This window comes from Numenius arquata, chromosome 2 (genome assembly GCF_964106895.1).
Source record: "Numenius arquata chromosome 2, bNumArq3.hap1.1, whole genome shotgun sequence".
Classification (NCBI taxonomy): domain Eukaryota; kingdom Metazoa; phylum Chordata; class Aves; order Charadriiformes; family Scolopacidae; genus Numenius; species Numenius arquata.
Genome location: NC_133577.1, coordinates 9,041,439 through 9,061,680, shown reverse-complemented (window position 1 = coordinate 9,061,680; position 20,242 = coordinate 9,041,439). Strand labels below are relative to the sequence as shown.

General features: G+C 41.5%; 1 protein-coding gene across 1 annotated transcript in view; it reads left to right on the top strand.

Moving 5' to 3' along the window:
• Positions 1 to 205: 205 nt before the first annotated feature.
• Positions 206 to 20,242, top strand: part of SNX9 (sorting nexin 9) — a 63,384-nt gene continuing 43,347 nt past the window's right edge. Inside the window, exon 1 of the mRNA XM_074162601.1 lies at positions 206 to 303. Coding sequence (XP_074018702.1) covers positions 292 to 303 — 12 coding nt within the window. The 5' untranslated portion in view covers positions 206 to 291. The remainder of the gene's footprint in view (positions 304 to 20,242) is intronic.

Here is a 20,242-nt window from a genome sequence, read left to right as displayed (position 1 = left end):
CGAGCCGTGCCGTGCCGTGCCGGGGGAAAGGGCGGCCGGGGCGGGGGCGTGCAGTGGGTGTGGGAAGGGGGGGGACACCGCCGTGCGGCTACATCAGCCCCCGCCTGCCCAGCGCCGGGGCTTGCTGCTGAGCCGCCCAACAGCCCCCAGGCGGCGGCGACAGGGGGAGGCTGAGGAGGAGCCGCCTGCGCGGCCCAGCGGCGGCGGCGGGCGGGCCGGACGCACCGACCGAGCAGCCGCGGCCCGCGGCGGGGAGGGGAGACCGGCAGCCCGGCCCGCACCGGCAGCGCCATGGCCACCAAGGTGAGCAAACCCCACGGCGCGGCCCCGGGGGGCCGTGAGGCGGCTCCGGGGCGCCCCCTGCCCCGAGACCCCGGCAGCCGAGTAAGGCCCCGCGGAGGGGCTAAGCGGGCGGGAGGGGGGGGGGGGCCGGGGAGGACAGGCTGCCTTTCGGGGGCCGGGAGTCCCCTCCTCGGGGCCTGCCTCTGGCCGCCGGCCGCGGGAGGGAGAGAGGGAAGGAGGAGGGGGCCGCCCGCTGCCGCCGCGCCGCGCTCGGGCCTCGCCGCCGCTGCCCGGCCACTCCGAGCGGCGCGGAGGGTTCGGCGGGGCAGCGCCAACTCCGGGGCAGGGGAAAGTTGTTTTTGGCTTTATTTCGACCCTCTCCGGCCCAGCGGCTGGAGGGATGAAATGCCGCCGAGGGCTGCTGCTCCTGCAGCCCGGGAGCCCCTGCCCCGCGTCCCCCGTGCCCTGGCCGGCAGAGCGCGGTGGTGGGGAAAGGCCTCGGCCGGCGGCGGGCCCGGCCGCCCAGCCCCGGGACGGGACGGGGTGTCCCGGCAGGCTGCCCCGCGGGGCTGGGGACGGGGACACCCCCCCCGAGACGTCCCGCCGCCCGGGGCGGCTGATGCGGACCCCCCTTGAGCGGCATCCAGGGGGTGGGTGGGCTGTGGGAGCCCCGAGTCTGTACCGTGCGACCCGCTAACAGCAGGGTCTGATTTTACCAAACAAACAAAAAAAAAAAAAAAGGAAGTTAAATTTATTTTTTTTTCAGTTCTTCAACAGTACCTGCTATTAATGCAACAGTCAAAACTAGCCCATCCTATCTGAAACCCGTCTCTTTCTAATTTAGCAATATTTATTTGCTATAATGGTTGATGAAAGCCTCTCTGCTTGTGTAGGTGCAGGGTTAATACCCACTAGGGAATGTCATCTGCAAGTTGTCTAAATAGTGCGGAAGGCTTTTTGGTATTTGAACTAATACTTTGAGTCACCTGATTCCATAAACTTGGCCAGCAGCTTGAAAACTTCCTTTTGCTGAGGCAGTTCTCATACAGTCCACTGTTTGCGTCGTGCTTCTCAGTACTGGAGAAATTCTGCATCTTGAATGTGTCGAATTACGTATGAGTATGTTATTTGTAAGTATAACCGAATAATGTATAAGTAGCTGCCTCTGTAACCATATAAGTTAATGGGGACTTGTGTTTTAGTAGACTTTTTCAGAAGCACAGAGAAGTTAGCTTTAGGCTTCAAAACCACTTAGGTAAAGAAGTATTAATATAGTGAAATTTATGTTCCGTTGAGGTTTTAAAATATTGTCGGTGGACTCTGTTTTAATATTGGTGGTTTCCACTGATTTGTGGGATGTGAGCATGAATAATATGTAATCAACCTTACCTATGGTAGGTAGCAAGAAAAGGAAGAATACTTCTGTGTATGCAATACTGCATAACACAGTATGTTAAGCAGATACTGTAGTAGAACAGTTTACTGCTTCCTCACATTGATGTGCAGTATCCTCACGGGATCCTGTGTTCTGTGCTGAACACATGAAGCCGTGTTATTCGTAAGTTTGGAAACTTTCATTTTGCTTTTCTTGAAATAATTTTTTGAAGTCATTATGGCCTCAGACTGAAGGCTGTGTAATTTCTAACTTCCTAACCAGGACTGGCTTGAAATCAGGTGGTGCAAGTTTTTCCATTCTACACATGGCAAGTTATGGTAATTTACTTTAACTTGAAGGTTAAAATTGGGAAGTGAATCAGTAAAGACTCTATTTTATTGTTATTATTTTTATACGCTGGTAAGTGAGAGTAGTACTGAAGAGAACCTTACTTTATTTCTGTGGGCTTTACCCGGGAGGTAAGTCCCTCTCTGCAAATTGCCCTGTTCTGAATTTTAATTTGTTAAACTTGTGCAAATGTCAACTATAGTAAAGGATAGATTATTTTTTTTTTTAACAGTGTAAGGGAGTAACTAGCTCAAAACCCAATTTTTAAGACCTCAGCCAATTAACCAGTCAGCATTTCACTTGGAAAGTAAATTTTGTTTTTTAAATTATAAACAAACTTCTCACCTTCTGCTTGTGCTCCTTCCAAAATAGCCTGTTTTTAAAAGAAAGATGCAGAGTGTATTTGTATTGTACGTGAAGACATTAAGAAAACTAAACTATAATTAGTCATCTGGAGTGTGAATTTCTCAAACTTTAATGGTGTCAAATCCTATATAGGTGGCAGGGCCAACTGACAGGCAGGCTGGCCTGTGTAGCACAGGCTGTTAGTGCTTCCTGAGTTAATTCCTGTTTAAACTAGAATATGCTGTCCAAGGAGGGCTGGGAGGAAATTCAGTCTTGATTTGACTGCTTTCAGTAATGGATAAGCCAGTTTGTCTCTTTTTTTTTTTTTTTTTACCATCAACTCTCCTCCTTTTGATGCCTCTTTATTTTTGCCCAGCTTCTGTTTCCAGTGTTATCCATTTGTCTGAAAGACTTACAAACGCTTGTATCAAAACATTACATTTCCTGGGGGGTGGAGACGGAAATAGGGATTTCTTCCACAGCTAGCTTGTAAAACCTGGCCAGTTTTCCTGCTTTCCCACTTTGATAAACCACATTAATTAAGTTCCTAGAGTTTCCCATATGAAGACATGGTCTAGAGTCGTGTAATCTGCTGGCTCTTCCCCGTACCATTCAAACTCACTGGATTTCTTACTGAAATAATAAAAGCTTTTCAAGGGAAGGACTACTGTTTTCGTGCAAAAAGGCCTTTGCTGATGCTTTCCTAGCGCATTTGTTAACTGGCAGCTTAGTAGGGAGTCTGTTGTGAAATGGGTCTGGGGTGGCCGTGGGCCCTACGTGCTCTGAAGGCTGTGGCGGCTCTGTCTGATGCCGTGAGCTGTGCTAGCGGTCACCATTGCTCCTTCTCCTTCCTGTCTGCGTGTCCCAGGAGCTGACTCCAACACTTGTCAGGCCTGTCTTTGAGCCACTGTAAATTGCTGAAATAGCAAAAGATGAACTGAACGGAACCAGTGGGGCTGTTCTCTACAGTTCTGGGAATGTACAGTAGCTGAAGGTTTGCTCAGAGCTGGTGGCAAAGTGGAGAGGGGGAGACTTTCATGGTGAAGGGTGGAAATATAAATGAGAAATGGAGGATCTGAGACTTCTGCTGGCAGTTCTTTGGTTGGCTGGATCCTTACTGTAACTTGGCAGTGGATTTTATGATTCCCTAAATGCTTGCTCAAGGTCACATGCTCTAAAAACTGAAGCAAGTGGAAAAAACAAATCAAATCAAAACAAAACAAAAGGATTGTTTAGGAGATGTTAACTTCTGAAGTTCTACAGTAATTTAACTGAACCTGACTTCAGAGGTCAGCAATTTCATAGCCACGTTTAAGAATTGATTTATTAAGAGATACTTTATTTTGGGTGCTTCCTTCAGAAGGAGAGTTGAGCTTTCTTGTTTCTCACTGTGCATTACAAAAGAATGCAAAAAGTGCCTGAGCCTAAAAGAATAAAACTTAAAAAAACCCTTCAGAGTTGGTCACGAAGAAAGTGCAATATTGTAAAGGTGTTTCTGTGATAGTTGCTTGCAAAAGCCGCAGATGAGATTCTCATTCTTCTATTTGTTCTTTCTTGACTTCCTTGGCCTTTCCTCAGCCTTTCCTCTTCTTTCCCCACGAGAGTTTGCTGTGTCCCACCTTTACTTGTGCCCTTTCTTTTGTTTTTGAGTTTCATTGAACAGGGAGAGCTAGAAATGTCAGGAAGTGATGTGCTGGCTTGTAAATAATTTCCTCCCTACCTCAGTCTGATTTTAGAGTTATTTATTTTTTTTTAAATGTAGGCAAGGGTTTTTCTTGAAAAGGCTGATATTTTGCCATTTGTGAAGTCCTAATTTCAGAAGGAGGTAATGATACTAAGTGAAGTTGATAGGTGACATGCATGCTGATCATCAAGACAGTTCTTCTGGAACCTGTGCTGCTCATGTGTGGTGAGGGTTTTAATTTAAAAGTTGAAGGTTGAACAAGAGGCCGATAAACTCTAATTTATAGGAGTAACACTGTTGAAGTTGGTAACATTACTTTCACAAACTAGGTATTTCACAAGGCAGATATTGATAAACTTTGAGTTTAAGCCCCTCTTAGTGTCAATAGCAACAAATTTTTCTTTGTAACCTTAGGGGCACCTGTACCCCCACCATTATATTTTTGATTGTTCAATAGTTTGTCTGCTTTAAGAACTCATTTACCTGGTTCTATTTGTACGTAGAAAGTAGGCTCTTTTTTGTGGGAAGAAGTCCCTTCAGATGAAAGCTTAGACTGACTATTCTGTTCTTAGAAGTATTGCTAAGCTATACCTTCTTTTAAAACATGGAAATCTAATCATGTTGTATTATTTCTTGTGAATGTCACTAACCAGGTGTTGTTGAATTTAACATGGTTCCTGTGAGGGAAGACCATAATTTGTATATGAAAATTTCATATAGAAAAAAATAACAACACATTAGACTTTGAGTAAAGATTACTTTTCTCGAGTGTGTACCCTTCCTTTCATCTTTCTTTTTGATTCTCTATTGCTTTACTAGTATAAGGCTCCCCCAAAGAAGTCTCACATTTTCATTTGTACCATCACGAAGCTGTTTGTTTGCATTATGAGTCAGGCAGAAGCAATTCTTTGTTCTGATTTGCAGCTGGGAAGTGAAGCATCTCTATGTGCTAAACCCTCCAAAACACCCAAACTCCATTCTGCAAGTCTGTCTTCAGTATTGTCATAACTTTGGTAGGAGACTTTTCTAGGAAATCACGTCTTGAGGGAATATTCAGTTAATAAATCTTAATACATCTGCGAGTTGTGATGAACTTTTATGATGCAGATCACTTCATAATCCATTCCACTACATAGATTCAGCCAAGCAGGATGGAATATGCAGGATGAGCTCACGGTTGATTTATATACGTAGGATGTGGTAGAACAAAACTAATTAGGTGAAGTAATAATTTTGATTTTATGTCTTAATCATGTGACAAGTTTTGGTTTTTTTTTTAAGCTACAATTAAGTGGATGTGAAAATATTTCCTGGGACTTTGTGCATTATTTTGGTTTGGTGGTTTGTTTTTGTTTTTGTTTTTTAAAGGGGCAACGAGATGACTAGAGAAGGTGAAAATGGTAATGCAAATTTACGACAGATTCATGACCTGTTGGTGGAGTGAGATGTTCGGATGAACACAAGAACTGATACAGTTTTATTTTATTAAAATACAGGTTTTCTGTTCTTTCGTCTTTCTGTCTGACCTTATGGTCTTTTAGAAGTCCAGTGATAAGTGTGTTATGGCTTCTTGTTTGCCAGCCAGTTTCTGTGCTGGGAAGCTGGAGAGATTCTATATGATGTTTTGCTTGTGCAATGATTCCTCTGACTCAGTTTTTCAAAGTTATTTTAAGTACTTGGGCATTGAGTCATCAGAGACTCATTACCAGAGGTCATCATTTAAAAACATGATTACAGTAGCTGAAGAGAAGGAAGTCTGGTATCAGATGCCGTAAGCTTCGTCGGGTTTATAGAGTCAGCGATTCAGATTTTCACTCTGGTAGAATTTCTCCATATATCAGTATTATTTCAGCAAGAAGTCTTTAGAGTTAACTGTGGCTTTGTAAAAGAGTTTATTTTATTCCATTCTTTCAAGGTTTTCCTCTGAATTGTCTTCCTCTTTTAGAACCTCTGATTTTTCAGGTCTTGAGAAAGCTCCTGAAATACTGAATATCCATGTTCTTCTGTTTATAAAAACCTCCTTATTTGATTTGGATATCTGGCAAATTTCAGAGTTTACAGAGATCACAAAGGGAAAATGATATGAGAACTTTGCTGTTTTAAATATATGAGTTCTCTCCTGTATTAAATTTACAAGCAATTGCAACATTGATGGTGTTGGAAGCAGTCTTGCAAAACACTACAAAAGCAGGTAATAGAGACTGTAAAATGGTGGGGGTGATTTGTTTCAACCAGCCCTGCCGTAGGACGGATCAACATTTAGATATCTGGAATTATTTAAAATAAATAGCTATTGCAATGTTCAGCATTCAAAGCTAAACCTCTTCTATTTCAAAAGATGTTTCACGATTACAGGGTCATTCAAATTCACTTTAAACTTTTCTGAGGGGGCAAAAATCAGCGCTTGTGCTTTTCCTTTCTTTAGTTGTATTCCTGCTTTCTCAGCGATTTATGGCTGGAAAAGAGCTTCCCAAGTAACACAAAGTTCAAAAAACAAAGCAGTCTTGTGGTAGTCCAAGAAGCAACATTTAAATGCTAGTGAAGAGAAAAATATATGCATATTGCTTACTGAAAAATCTAAGCTCTGAGCCTTATCATTTTTTTTCCGAAGCAGTCTTTCTCTTTGAGCTTCATGTGAGTAAGAAACCTCTGTCAAAAAAACCCTAAAAAAGCCAATTAAGATCAGAATTATTTAACTTTGATAGATAGTCCTCTGTGAGAGCTATAGTACGAGGAGAAGGACGTCAGGGACAACTCTTCTTGCAGGGAGCTGCCTTTACGCAGGCCCATCCAGCCGTTGTGTAGTTGCGAGGGGACATTGAGGACATGGCATGGTGTGAAGGGCACGTGAGCCGTCCTGGGCACTGCTCGTAGGAGGGTGTGTGCTCGTAGTAAGCGTGCTGGGTAAAGTCAAAGTGGTGACTCTGTGTGTGAACAGTTATTTTTCTGTTGGTAAAAACTCTAATTTCCTCCTGTATTTTAAGGCAGCTCTTCCCCCCGGGCCCTGCCCCTTAAAGGAAACCACTGTACAGCAGGGGTTTCCAATGTGCAAAATAGGTGGCTGGAAGGAGGAGGAGGTGGTAGGAAGGTGGGCAGCGCTGCTTGAGGGACGTCCCTTGGGAGTCCAAGCAAAACAGCTGCTTCTGGGCATGGGCAGCCGTGCCTGACCTGGGGTTTCTGCAAGGGGGACTTGCCCAGGTGAAATCATTCCGTCCTCTCACTTTTTGCAAAAGTGGGACTGAAGTACAACACGTTGACGGATGTTTTCTTATGACTTATCGTTGTGTTATTGACTTCTGCTCTGACTTGCCATCTGCTCCTCCTTGGCAAGAGAACTGTTGTGCTTTTATTTTGCGTATTCATATGGTATCTCTGTTTATACACAGTAGGTTTTGGACTTGCTTTGCTTTTCCCAGCCTTCTGAGACTGCAGTTCTCAATGTTCAAAGCAAAAATAAGTTATCCTCTCAATTCTAGTTGAATTCAAGTGTTTGTTTTTCTGTCTGATACAACAAAACGGCTAATTTTCAACTACAAAAATTCTCTTAGGATAGCCTTTAACTGGTTCTATTTTCTGTTTGAGGAACTTTTTTCATTGCCATGATTAGATGGGCAGTTTCCAACAGATAGATGATTGATATAAGGTTATTACATTTTTTGTTCCTGCTAGTTCTGATTTAAATCCTAGGATTCCCTGGAGAGCCTATACAATTCATCTTTCTGCAGCAGTAAGTCCATGACTGATGAGGCACTTCATTTTGTCCTGCAACTTCATCAGATTTGAGAATGAAGCTTAAATGTTTCATTTCCTTCACTGTGTTAATTCTTTTCTTGGGGGTTAAGATTTAATTGAGTAATTGAATATTGCAATAACATATGATAATATAATGTAATTAGTGCTTACGTAATTATAGCACGGTTCTTTCAACAGTACTGTAATTTCTTCCCTTAATAGCCCTGTATTTGTCTTCTGAAAATGGTTGCTTATAGAACATGAAATTAAGCATCTTCCTTGCTGCAAATAACTAGACCATATTCTTGGAAGCTTGTATATCGTTATTGAATTGTAACTTTCATATCAACAGCTCTGTCACATTCTGTCAAGCTGCCAAATTTTCTAGTAATTTGTAATGAAGCAGCAGTTCAAACTTCTTCTGACTTCTTTGGTGCTTTCCGTCCCTATGAAGGTTGCTGGCACAAGAAAAGTTTGTGTGGTGTCCAATTTAAATAAGTTCATAGGTAGTGGAAGATGGAGATTTGTGAAGGAGAAGCTTCAAATACTTTGTGGCCTAATCCAGCTCTGTCATTCATTATCTCTCTCTGGTTGTTTTTTTTTTTTAAATGCTTCTGTCCAGACATTCTTTTCCTTTTTTCTTTTTTTTTTTTTTTTGACTTAAAGTGGGATAGGGCAATACTGCTAGTGTATATGTAACGTTAAATTGTAGGTGAGTAATGTCCAGTTCAAGTGCTGGGTGATCTCTGGCCAGGTCTAATGACTGAGCTTTGTTTATTTGAGCTGCTGTTTAACATGCCCAGTTTGTAACTTTACAGGGTCTTGTACTTTTCTACACTGTCAACAGAAAAGCCTGAAATAGCTGTAGGCTTGGGTACATTAGAACCCATAAAAACTGAACTTTGTCCATTTCTAGAGTAAAGAAGCTTCATCTGATAAAATGGTAATACATTTATGTTGGTATAATAGTTCCCTCATTTCATATAATAAAAGTAAACATAGAAATGGTTCAATTATTGGGCTTTCATAAAGTAGTGTTTCTGAAAAGGACTAAAAGATCTGGTACATTGAAGTGCACAACCTGTAATAGTGTGGTGAGTCTGAAAAGGCTTGAAGTTCATTAGATAACCTTACTGAACCTTTGTGCCTCTCCAATTATTGGGGTAATTACCGTTTTTTCTAATCTCTGCTCTCATAGAGGCAGCACTGTTGTGTGACTACAAACTGCCTTAATGAGTAGGTCACAATGCTGCAATTTTTCTGGTGAACACTGAAGGTTTTTTCTGGAAACTCCTCTTACCAGCTTTGTTCTTTGGGGACAGGACTGTGAGGGTACAACACTGCGCACCCTAAAGTTTCAGGGAACACTGCACAGCAGACTTCTGAAAGACACAGTTAAATATTGGTTCAGCAAACAGTTGCAAGTGTTGCAGTTTGATTTTTGGAGACACACTAATGATTAATCTAGTCAGAGATTAATTTGATCACCCTTGAGATAAATGCATCCTACCTAACATCCGTAAATACAAAGCCCTGCTGTACTTGCTTCAGTTTTATGTCCTGGTGTAACTGGAATTAATCTTCCTAGATTTGAAATTGTTTAGTACCCAGTCTTTTGGAGACCTGGAATAGGTTGGTGTCAAGAAACAAAATGTGGGAAACTCTGGGTGCTTGGAGCGGTGTAGTAAATAGAATAAGGTCTTCTGATATCATTGGAGCTCCTCATTCACGGTTAGAAGTTGTGCGGGACATTGTTAGTAACTGATAACTGGTTTACAGGTAATGTTTTAAACAAGAAAAAGGTGCTTAACCCAACTGAAAGCTCGGATGTGATTCACAGGACTATCTGAGTCAGTATTTGGAAACATCTCTAAATCACATGGGTGTCTTGCACGTATTTCTGCCACTGAATTCCCCTTGCTTCCGTGCTACTTGGGTGCATGGGGATTCTGTTATTTGTTTCAATGGTGCCCCATAAGTAAGTGTGTGAACACCACAAAAGGTAACCAAGCACCTCTTTTAATAGTGCGTGATGGTTCTTTTGAAAGTACCACAATTTGAATGTTGCTTTTTAAAAGTAGTGAGCTGCTTATAGATAATGCACAGACTTTAAAATTCTTAAGCCCTGTGGTAAACCTGGAAAATATTGCAGTTTCTCTCTGCTTTTTTCATGCTCTGAGGCATTGATTATCGACCCACCTGGCTTGTAACTGCATGGAAAGAAGCTACAATTTGTTTTAATACCTTAAGATTTTAAGATCTGTAACATTCTAACACTTTCAAGAGATCTTAGTCTTATAACCATTTTCTAACCTTTATTCTAGTTCTAAAAGCGCCAGTGGTTTAAGCCACAGGTATGTTTGGTAGTAATTGAGTATTTCATTACCATCCCTTACCCTATAAATGCTTCAAACTTTGTGTTTTGTGCATTTTGGAAACTACTCATGCTTTGTTACCCATTTTCTTGCAATATGGGGTAGGCCTTTTAATCCAGTGTGAATACTTAATTAAATACCTGCCTGAAGTATCGTAGGCATGTGCAGCTTCTGAGGCTGAAGAGGAGCTCCCTGTTCTGTATCCTCTGTCTGCAAGTATGTTTTATTAGCAGGAAGAAATGATGCGAGTCTTTGTTTCTTAGCTTTTTATCTGTATTTCATCTGCTTCTATATTGGAAGTCAGTGGTGTTGTGCTTACAGTGCTTATAGTCAGTGGTGTTGACTTCAAATGACTAGCTGCAGGCTATTGAACTTATTTTAGAGTTGAAAAATTGCTCAGGATAAAGTGCGCCAGCAGGTCAAGAGACAAGTTTTTAGTGTGAATTTGTAGAGTGTGAATTTGTAGAGTAACGTGAGGATCCAGCAGTTACAGCTGGTGAGAGAACTTGGAGTAACAATATCTGAATATTGTGACCTCTCTTTGTCCAGACATGGAGGTCTGGACTGGACTTAGTTTTACTTTTTGGATGAGTTTGTTTTAATTCTGATGTTGCAGAAAGCAAAAACCAATTGTGTTAGACAAGAAATTTAATACTAACGGGAGGTTTTTATTAAAGAAGTGAATTTTAATTTTTACTATTTCTTTAATAAAATGGTGGTATAAAACAAATGTGAAGGGATGGTTCGGTTTCTTCAGGGCTAGTAAGTTGGGGTTTTTTTTTCTAGGCAGATGTTGTTGAGCACGTACACAAGAAGTGATGCCTAGCACTATACAAGCAATATATAGTTTCTTCATTTGCTCTGTATTAGTTAAAAAGATAAGCATTGGATCTTTTTCTCCTTTGTACTAAATCTTTACCAATTTAACTGGCAGTTTCTAGAATAAGGTATGATCTCTTGAATTCCTAAGGTAAGGCTTCTGTAGGAGTCTTTCTGAGGAAACAGTGTCCCTAGTGTCCTCTTAGGCTTCCATCTTCAGTTTTTTATTTGCTTCTTGTCTCTTAGGAGCGCCAGTGAGAGGAAGGTGTTTAGAGACGTCTTTACTGTAGGCAAGACAGAAGGTGGCTGCCTTTCCAGGCTGAGAGGCACAGGCGCTTGAAGAGGCACTTGATATTTCTGCATAGACACTCCAAATACATACTTAGCCTCGGGGTCTGATACAGTTTTGAGAGAGGGGCTAAAATGAAGAGGTGCTTCTTTTTTGGTCAAATCATAGCCCCGGATGTTGCAGCTGCTGCAGTGAAAATCTCTTCCGTCTTGGAGTACTTAATGGCTTTTTGTGAGCTTGGGTTTCAGGATAAAGGGTGGAAGAAAGGTTAAACCTATCTAAACGATAGCCGCCATTGGAGAAAAGGTAGTGTCTTCAGTGCTCTAGAGTGGGAAAGATGTGGGGGCCTCCTGCCTATTTTTCTGAAACATTTTTCTTCCTGTTTTTCTGAGCTCTCTGGACACCAGTTGTTTTTTAAACTTCTCGCAGTACCCTTAGTAATATCAACAGGGGGACTTAGTTTTGCGTTTTGGCTTGCTGAGAGTTTTTTCAAAGATGCAGTGATGAAAACATGGTGACTTTAGTCTGTTTATGAATGGTGAAATGAAACAGTGGTTAAACTGTCATTCAGAGCCTCGCCTACTCTACGTCCTGTAGCTTCGCTGGTGCAATGAGGACAGGTAGGGGTTCAACGCTGACTCTTCAGCTGATAACAAGTCAGATGTCTTGCAGTTGTTCTAAGCAGTAAACTACCTCAAAACCAATATTAGACAGTAATCACAGGGCAAATTGCTGTGAAAGATCAAACAGTACAGAACAGAAAATGGAAAAATCATCTCAAGTTAATTGCCTTTTGTTTGCAGAGTATTGCCACTTTTTAGATTAAATGCTTCATTTTGAACCGTTCTTTTGTATGTAATTGAAAGGTACTGCCCATTTCTGAACTGATTTATTTGCAGTCGTGGTTTAACCCCAGCTAGCAACTAAGCGGCTCACAGCCATTTGCTCGCTCCCCACGGCTGGGATGGGGGAGAGAATCGGAAGAGTAAAAGGGGAGTACCTGCTGTGGCATAGACTTACCCACAGCCACAGTGGCTTGAGGTGCAGCTGGTTCCAGCGAGGCTTTATCCATGGACCATAATGGCTTCAGAGATATATTTGCTCCAGCATGGCCTTACCCACAGCCACGGTTCCTTCAGGAGCGACCTTGCTCCAGCATGGCTTACCCATGGCTGCAGTCCCTCCAGGGGTGAACCTGCTCTGTCATAGGCTTATCTATGGCCACACGCTTTGAGATGCTCCAGCATGGCCTCCTGCTGGTGCTTCAAGGTGTATCTTCTCCAAGTGTGAACTTATCCTTGGGCCACAATCCCTTCAGAGGTATACCTGCTATGGCACAGACATATCCATGGCCACGTGGACTCATCCATGGCCACAGATGCTTTGGGGTGTCCTGCTTCCGTGTGGGCTCATCCACAGGTCACAGTCCCTTCCACTGGAGTTCCAGCCTGTCCAGTACAGCAGCACAGAAACAGCAGCGATGCAATGGCCACCTGCCAGCCCAGACACATGGCCACTGCTATTATCAAAAAGTTCCCAGGCATAGTAGAGTAAGATGATAAGTAGCAAAAGCAAAAAGCAGCCACTAAAGAGCATTAGACTCTAATATACAGTGAGACAAGCAAGCCCCACGGCAAGCATGGAAGCCTGTCTAATAGCTAAACAGTAATAACAGCTATAAATTTGATCTAGCACATTCCAATCAAATCTGTCATTATCTTGAGCCCTTTGAGCCCCACACTGGGTGCCAAAAATGACTGTTGTGGTTTGACCTCAGCTGGCAACTAAACACCATGCATTTAGTCCCCCTGGTTGCGATGGGGGAGAGAATCAGAAAAGTGAGAAAACTCATGGGTTGAGATGGAGACAGTTTAATAGGTAAAGCAAAAGCCACGCGCACAAGCAAAGCAAAAAAGGGAATTCATTCACTACTTCCCATGGGCAGGCAGGTGTTCAGCCATCTCCAGGAAAGCAGGGCTCCATAACACATAATGGTTGCTTGGGAAGATAGACGCTGTAACTCCAAATGTCCCCCCTCTTCCTTCTTCTTTCCCCAGCTTTATATGCTGAGCATGATGTCATATGGCATGGAATAGCCTTTTGGTCGGTTGGGGTCAGCTGTCCTGGACGTGTCCACTCCCAACTTCTTGTGTACCCCCAGCCTACTCGCTGGTGGGGTAGTGTGAGGAGCAGCAAAGCCTTGACTCTGTATAAGCATTGCTCAGCAATAATGAAAACATCTCAGTATTATCAACACTGTTGTGGTCACAAGTCCAAAACATAGTCCCACACCAGCTACGGGGAAGAAAATCAACTCTATCCCAGCCAAAACAAGCATGTGCAGCTATTTTTTGTCTTTATTAGTTTCTGCTGTCTCTGTTTCAATCCTGTATCCCAGGTATACTATTTCTATTTTGTTGTCTTAGAACTGCCCTTTGGAATTAATATTTTGTTTCTAAAAACAATGTTGGTGGGAAAGCAATTCTGAAAAAAAAAAAAAAAACCCAACCAAAAAAAAAACCTCCCCCAAAAATACAACCAAACAAAATAACCCAAACATCTAAAAAACTTGTACTAGAGAATGAATAAAAGTCAGAGAAGACAGAAATGCATTTTAGTGTTCTGTGCTGTGCTTCCAGGTGTGATCAACATATTGCTTATCAGTGTTTCACAGGCAGCTGGTTTCAAAGGCTTGTGCTCACTAGACCTACTGAAGGATATTTGTACTGACTGATGCAGTTTTTGTAGCAAACCTTTCTGAAGTTTATTCAAAACAAAAACGTTACTGGAGTTATTTGAGGTTACTAAAAGCCCTTTGTTGTTCATTCCAGCTAAAAGTTTAAACTGCTGTCCTAGAAGAAAAGTTCAAATCTGCTCACTGTCAAGGCTGTTTAAAATTTAAGGGCTTGACTTGGGAAGAACAATCCTAGCTAAAAAAAAAAAAAAAAGCTGATGCTGAGGATTAGCTTTTTTTTTTTTTAAGACATTTTACCAGACTTACCAAATCATGGTTTCTGTTTCTGTAGTGAGGTGCAGATTTCTTTGAAAAGATTTTATTTGCCCCCTTTACTTTCCAAAACAGAAATGTAGAATTTGATCCTCTTCCTGTGAATCTGGGCACTGCTGCCCCCAACGGTAGGGCAGGAAACTGGAGGCAAAGCTGGAAAGTTGTCATCCTTGCTGGTGTGATACAACAGTTGTCTTTCTGAGACAGTGGCACCAAGCGAATTAAACCTGTGAATCCCTGTCCCTTGAAAAGAGCGCTGCTGGATGGCTGAAGTATTGAACTGCTGAAGCGCTAACTAATGAAAGGAAGGCGTGCATTTATTGTGGGAATTTCATGCTATGAACCTTTTATGGGTATTTCCTTTGTACTGTCTGCCACTGCCAGCTGTCCAAGAGAAGCAGTTGTGGTACAAGTTCCCTAAACTTTAACACATGGCTGAAACAGATGAATCTATGGCATAACACAAGAGCTCTTTCTAATACAATGACGTTCTGTCCTTAGGGAAAGTGTATTCAAAGGTGTGTCCAGTTTTTGAGTGGCTTCTCTGATTTTAGTGCTCTAAAGCATACTTCCATTGTAACGTAGCAGTTCGCATTAGGAAATCCAGCATTACCATGACATTGTGCTTCAGAAGCGTGAGCTTAGAGTGATTACTGGCTTTTGTTTGTGTGGGTCGTTAATCATTCTTATCAACAGAGGCTTAGACAGGGAAGCTATTGTAAAAGCTGATGTGAGCACTTTGTGCTGGTAGCCCGTATGCTCATGGCTAGAAGTCCTACTTCTCCGTGAAAGATGTAGCCCGCTACAGGCGAACTGTAATGCAGGCAAGTGTGTGCCTGCGCACATCAGGGTCACCAGAATTGGGGCTATGTTGCTGTTCCATCTGAGCCTAGCATCTCTTGAGTAAAACATCTTAGAAAAGGCAGAAAGATTCTTCTTATGAGAAATAGATGCTTCTGTTGCTTTATCACCTCTTCCAAGATTGTGGGGGAAATACAGAAGAACCAGTCCATCAGACTGTGGAGATCTTGGATACTCTTCTAGCAACTTAATGTAGTGATAATGGAATTTTATTGGAATTCTTCATTGGAATTTTATTTTAATGACTTCTGCTAGCCAACTTCCTTCCCATTTGATTTATGCTAAGAGTCTTCACACACTGATAGGTATAGTTGCATAGTCTTAAGTCTGTTTGCAGAAATATGTTGGCAAATGCTCTTGGTTATTTTTTTTTTCTCTTGCTTTTTAATATTTTGGGAAGAGGGAGGTGGTATTCAGCTCAAACAGAAATAAGCAATGGAGAAAAGCTAAGTCTGCTCTAGATCTGCAGAGGAATAATAGTTTTGCTAATCTAGGTACTGCTTTTCAATGTGAGGAATCTTTTATGTTTTAATATGCTTAGGCACAATGACTATTATAATTCTAAAAAAAATAGCAATAGTGGTTGATTGCAGTGCTTAGAATTTCTAGAAGTTGAGAGGCTTCACACTATAAGAAGTCAGTAAATCTCTAAATTGGGAAACCTGAATCCAGGTGGATAACTAGAACCAGCTCCAAAGAATGCTGATGTAACACTGAGAATTACTGCTTTACTTCCTATTTTCTTCTCCTTATTGCAACCTAAATTACTATGCCCATCCTGCTGATAAGCTCATTTTCCTTTAATAAGGAGGAATACTTAATGGTTTCCCCTGTCCTCAGCTTGTAGAGAAAACTGCTGCCTCCCTCTCATTCCAGAGAAACTGCAATATGCACCAGTTACAGACTCCCAGTGGAGGTGTGGGAAGCTCTGCTGCCACCCAAGCAAAGGGACGCGGTAGGTGCCCAGTACAATGGCCAGGTCTGCTTTCTGGTCTATGAAACCTGTCTAAGCTTTTTGGGTTATTGGTCCTTTTAATCAAAGGATCTGACAAAACAATTTCAGAATCCAGAACCAGTTGTATCTTGGGGGCAGGGGAGAGGGGAGAAATACGTGCAGCCAGTAAAAGAAACTAATTTTCTTACAGCTAATAGATTAACAATTCTTACTTGTTTTGCGTATTTGCAGTATTCTGTAAATGAAGCAATGACTTTTATTCTACTAACAAAATGTTTGAATCTCTGAAGTTCCTGTAGTTCTTGGATTGTTTGATCCTTTTAGAGTCATAAAATTGCCTGGGTTGGAATGGACCTTTAAGATCATCTAGTCCAACCATCAACCTAACTCTGGTAAAAAACCAAAAACCATCGCTATACCATGTCTCTAAGCACTATGTCTATGGATCTCTTAAATACCTCCAGGGATGGTGCCTCAACCACTTCCCTGGGCAGCCCCTTCCAATGCTTAATAACCCTTTCAGTGTAAACGTTTTTCCTAATATCTGATCTGAACCTCCCCGGTGCAACTTGAGGCTGTTTCCTCTTGTTCTATCGCCTGTGACTTGGGAGAAGAGACCGACCCCCACCTTTCTACACCTTCCTTTCAGATAGTTGTAGAGAGCAGTAAGGTCTCCCCTCAGCCTCCTTTTCTCCAGGCTGAACAACCCCAGCTCCCTCAGCTGCTCCTCATAAGACTGGCTCTCCAGACCCCTCACCAGCTTTGTTGCCCTTCTCTAGACCAGCTCCAGCACCTCAATTTCTTTTTTGTGGTAAGGGGCCCCAAACTGGACATATGATCAGAAGTAAATATGAAGCACAACAGTTACTGTAACAAGTCTGGGGTTGGTTTTGTTTTGGGTTTTGGGGTTTGTTTTTTTTTGTTTTTGTTTTTTTGAAACCTGTATTTTGTGGTTTTTGTGGTGTTCATTCTGTGATATTTGGAATTTCTCAGTGACAAATTCAGTGACTCCCATTTTATAAATATTCAAAATGTCCATAAGCTTAGACCTAATATTTGATGCACGTATTGCAGTGCCCAGGAGCTAAAAATCCTCTTCTAGCTAAATGCTTTCTTCTCTCAATGCCCATCTGCTATTTTGCATAGTGGCAAAGGTCTAACTCTAAGCCGTAACTGCTTCTTGGATGTAATATTTGTGGCCAGTAAGTAGGAAAAAGTTTATTGCAAAACCAAACCACTTTTTTTTTTTTTTAAATATTTTTGGAATTGATTCTCAAAAATTTAAATAGGGCTGGGGCTGATGCTTCTACCTAAGGAAAGGCTGGAGGGTTTTCCATTGTTAACAATGCACTTATTAAATTGAGGGAAAACATTTAGTCACTTAGTTTCACTTCCTGTGGAAATGGTTTATACTATTTTTTCCATTAAATCTCAATAGTGGGAGGGTAGTGTTAAAGCTTACTTGCCAGGAACTCTTAGAGGCTTCATTCCCAAACTAGGCAAATGAGCCCGGAAATGCAAGTGAAATGGAGAGTACCAACAACAAAATCTGGGCAATGTATTTGAGACATCAATATATGGATCAGGTTACAGATGTACATCAAATGCTTAGTGCTTTGTAATAATCCATTTCTGCAGTAATGTGACTTTCTTTTTTTTTAATTTATTTTCAATTTCTTAACCTGCAGTAAAGCAAAAATTGAGCGGATTTGTGATAATTTTTTTTTATTCCCCTCTCTCCTACTTTTTCCACAACTTTTGAAACAGGCACCCAGAGCAGGTGAATAGATAGACTTTGGCACAATGACTTTATTAAAAGTCAATGTATCTTTCTTGGTCTTTCCTTCCCTACAAACTGAATACTTCCAGATTTTTCCGAGTAACTTTATTTCCTGGCTACATCTGGGAAACCTAGTCTTTGCATCTATTGCCTCATTATACACAAATATGTCTTACATTTCCAGTTTGGTCATTACTGTGGGATGTTTTGCCGGGTTTCCTAAAGGCTGGTAAAATCCGCCCTTGTGTTGCTGAACTCTCATCATTCCTGTGAATAAGAGCAAGAACTTAATACTATAGTGTACTACTTAAAAGAAGGTTTAGAAGGCTCTCAGGTTAAGAAAGCTGCTTTCCCCACGGTTCAGATGCCTCGCATCTGAGCACTGTTAAATTGACTTGCAGGAACTGGGTAAGTATTGGTAACCTGCTGTAAAAAGGACATGGTCAACACCTTCATCTGATACTGCTGAGGGCAGAGACCTGGAGGGTGGTGTTTACACACCCCTAATTAAAATGCTCTTTAATTTCAAAAGGTATGCTGCTTCTCCTCAGTTTGCTTTTTAAGGAATGTAAGGCAGCTTATTCTTATATTTGCATGGAGGCTTGGCTTTCTGCTGGAAGGAAAGCGGTCAGGGTTATTATTGGAAACAGTTTTCTTCATCTTGGTTTTGCACGGCATAATCTGGAAGTGCTGAAAGCCTCAGTTCTCAGGGAAAAGCTTTCATGCAAGGAAGCATTCAGAATGCTTTGGGACACATGGTTTTCAGCAATGTTGTGCTTCTCTAGTGGAGAAGACCAAGTGTTTGATTTGTTGTGCACTTGGTTGAGGATTAGCTTCTTCAGCTGAACTACAACATATGTGTTTTTTTCTCGGCTCCGTTTTTATTTATGCTGAAGTAAAGTGTCTCCTGACCAGCCAAAAGTATTTCCACATGATACTCAAGAAATTTAAAATGTGGGGGAGGGAAGCTGTGTTTTTTTCCAGTTTTATGTAGGAAGAAGGTATGTCTAGGTGGGGATCATAACAACCTGCAATTTTGAGACAGGCAAGGCTTGTTGGCGAATGTCTGTCTTCTGGTGTTTTTCTTTCTTATCACATAACTTGCTTTTAACAGAAATTGTGACTTTACTGTCGTCTTTATGGCAGAAACAATTAGGGCTTTTTTGTTTGGTTGGGGCTTTTTTTTCTGCCCCTTGACCTCTAAGTGCAAGGACTTCATTGCTGGTCCCTGACGTTATTAGTAACACAAAGATAAACTTTGTTTCCTTGGATTTACTTTTTAACCTGCAGGAACAAAGCCCACTTCTGTATGAGCTGAGGTAACTAAGGCATGTGTCTTACTGGTGAAGATGGGACCACAGCCTGACCTGTTGTCTAGCTTTTCCTTTTGCTGGCACTTCAGCATTGGCATCAATCAGATAATATAATGTATTAGTTATTTCTGGGGCACTTGGCTAAGGTAAAGAGTTGAGGTGTAAATAGTAAGACTTTTATAAGTTCTAGTAGTGTGATTGAGTTTTCTTTCAGGGGACAAGAAGCTTAGACATGGGTTTTGTTGTGGTCAGGTTTAAAGTTTATCTAATATGCCACTTGAAAAAGTGCTTTAGAAAGCTAAAAATTTGATTCTAGATCTTCCTTTGAGTCAAGGGGAGAATACATGTGGCTTCTCTCTGCATCCATTTCATCAGTTTGTGATTCCTGAGAGCTTTCTCTACTTTGAGATCAGAAAGGAATTTAGTAGAAGAAAATGAAAAGATGCTTGGGAATATAATCTTAGGCCATGTCACGATTCTTTGTGTAAAGAAGCAGAACAGGTCTTTAAATGTTAGACATCTTTGTCAGTGTTTCAAACATAACATTTCTTTATGTAGTGTAGCAGCAGAGTCAGTACACAGCAAAGCCTTAGTGTGTCTAAGCACTTAAAAATTAGGTTGGTTTTGGTTCTGCTTCCCCCCTTGTGCCAATATGTAACAGGCCTACTCTCACTGTTTGTGCATTTGCATAGTTCATCCTGTGTACAAAGAGCCTCGAAACATAATTTTATATACTACTTTTTATGTGCAGCAGTGGTTATTTACATCTGCGGTTAGTTGTTCTTCTGAATTGCTTGCTTTATGAAACAGTGCCCTTTACCCGAACTGGAGTTGGAATATGTCTTGTAGAAAAAAAATAAAAATATATTAATTGGATTGTTTGCTAAAGTTAGAAGCCTTTCCTTCTTCCCCTGGAAAAAGTTGTACAGATAGTTCTGGTCATGGCAGAGAACAGCCAGTCTTAAACTGTGAATCCTCCTGGAAAATAATGATCATCTTTAACAAGCTCTACAGGAGATTTTAATCTTGTAAAGTTTGCATTAGTGTTCTGTTTGGAGTGTTGAAATTCAGGAGTTG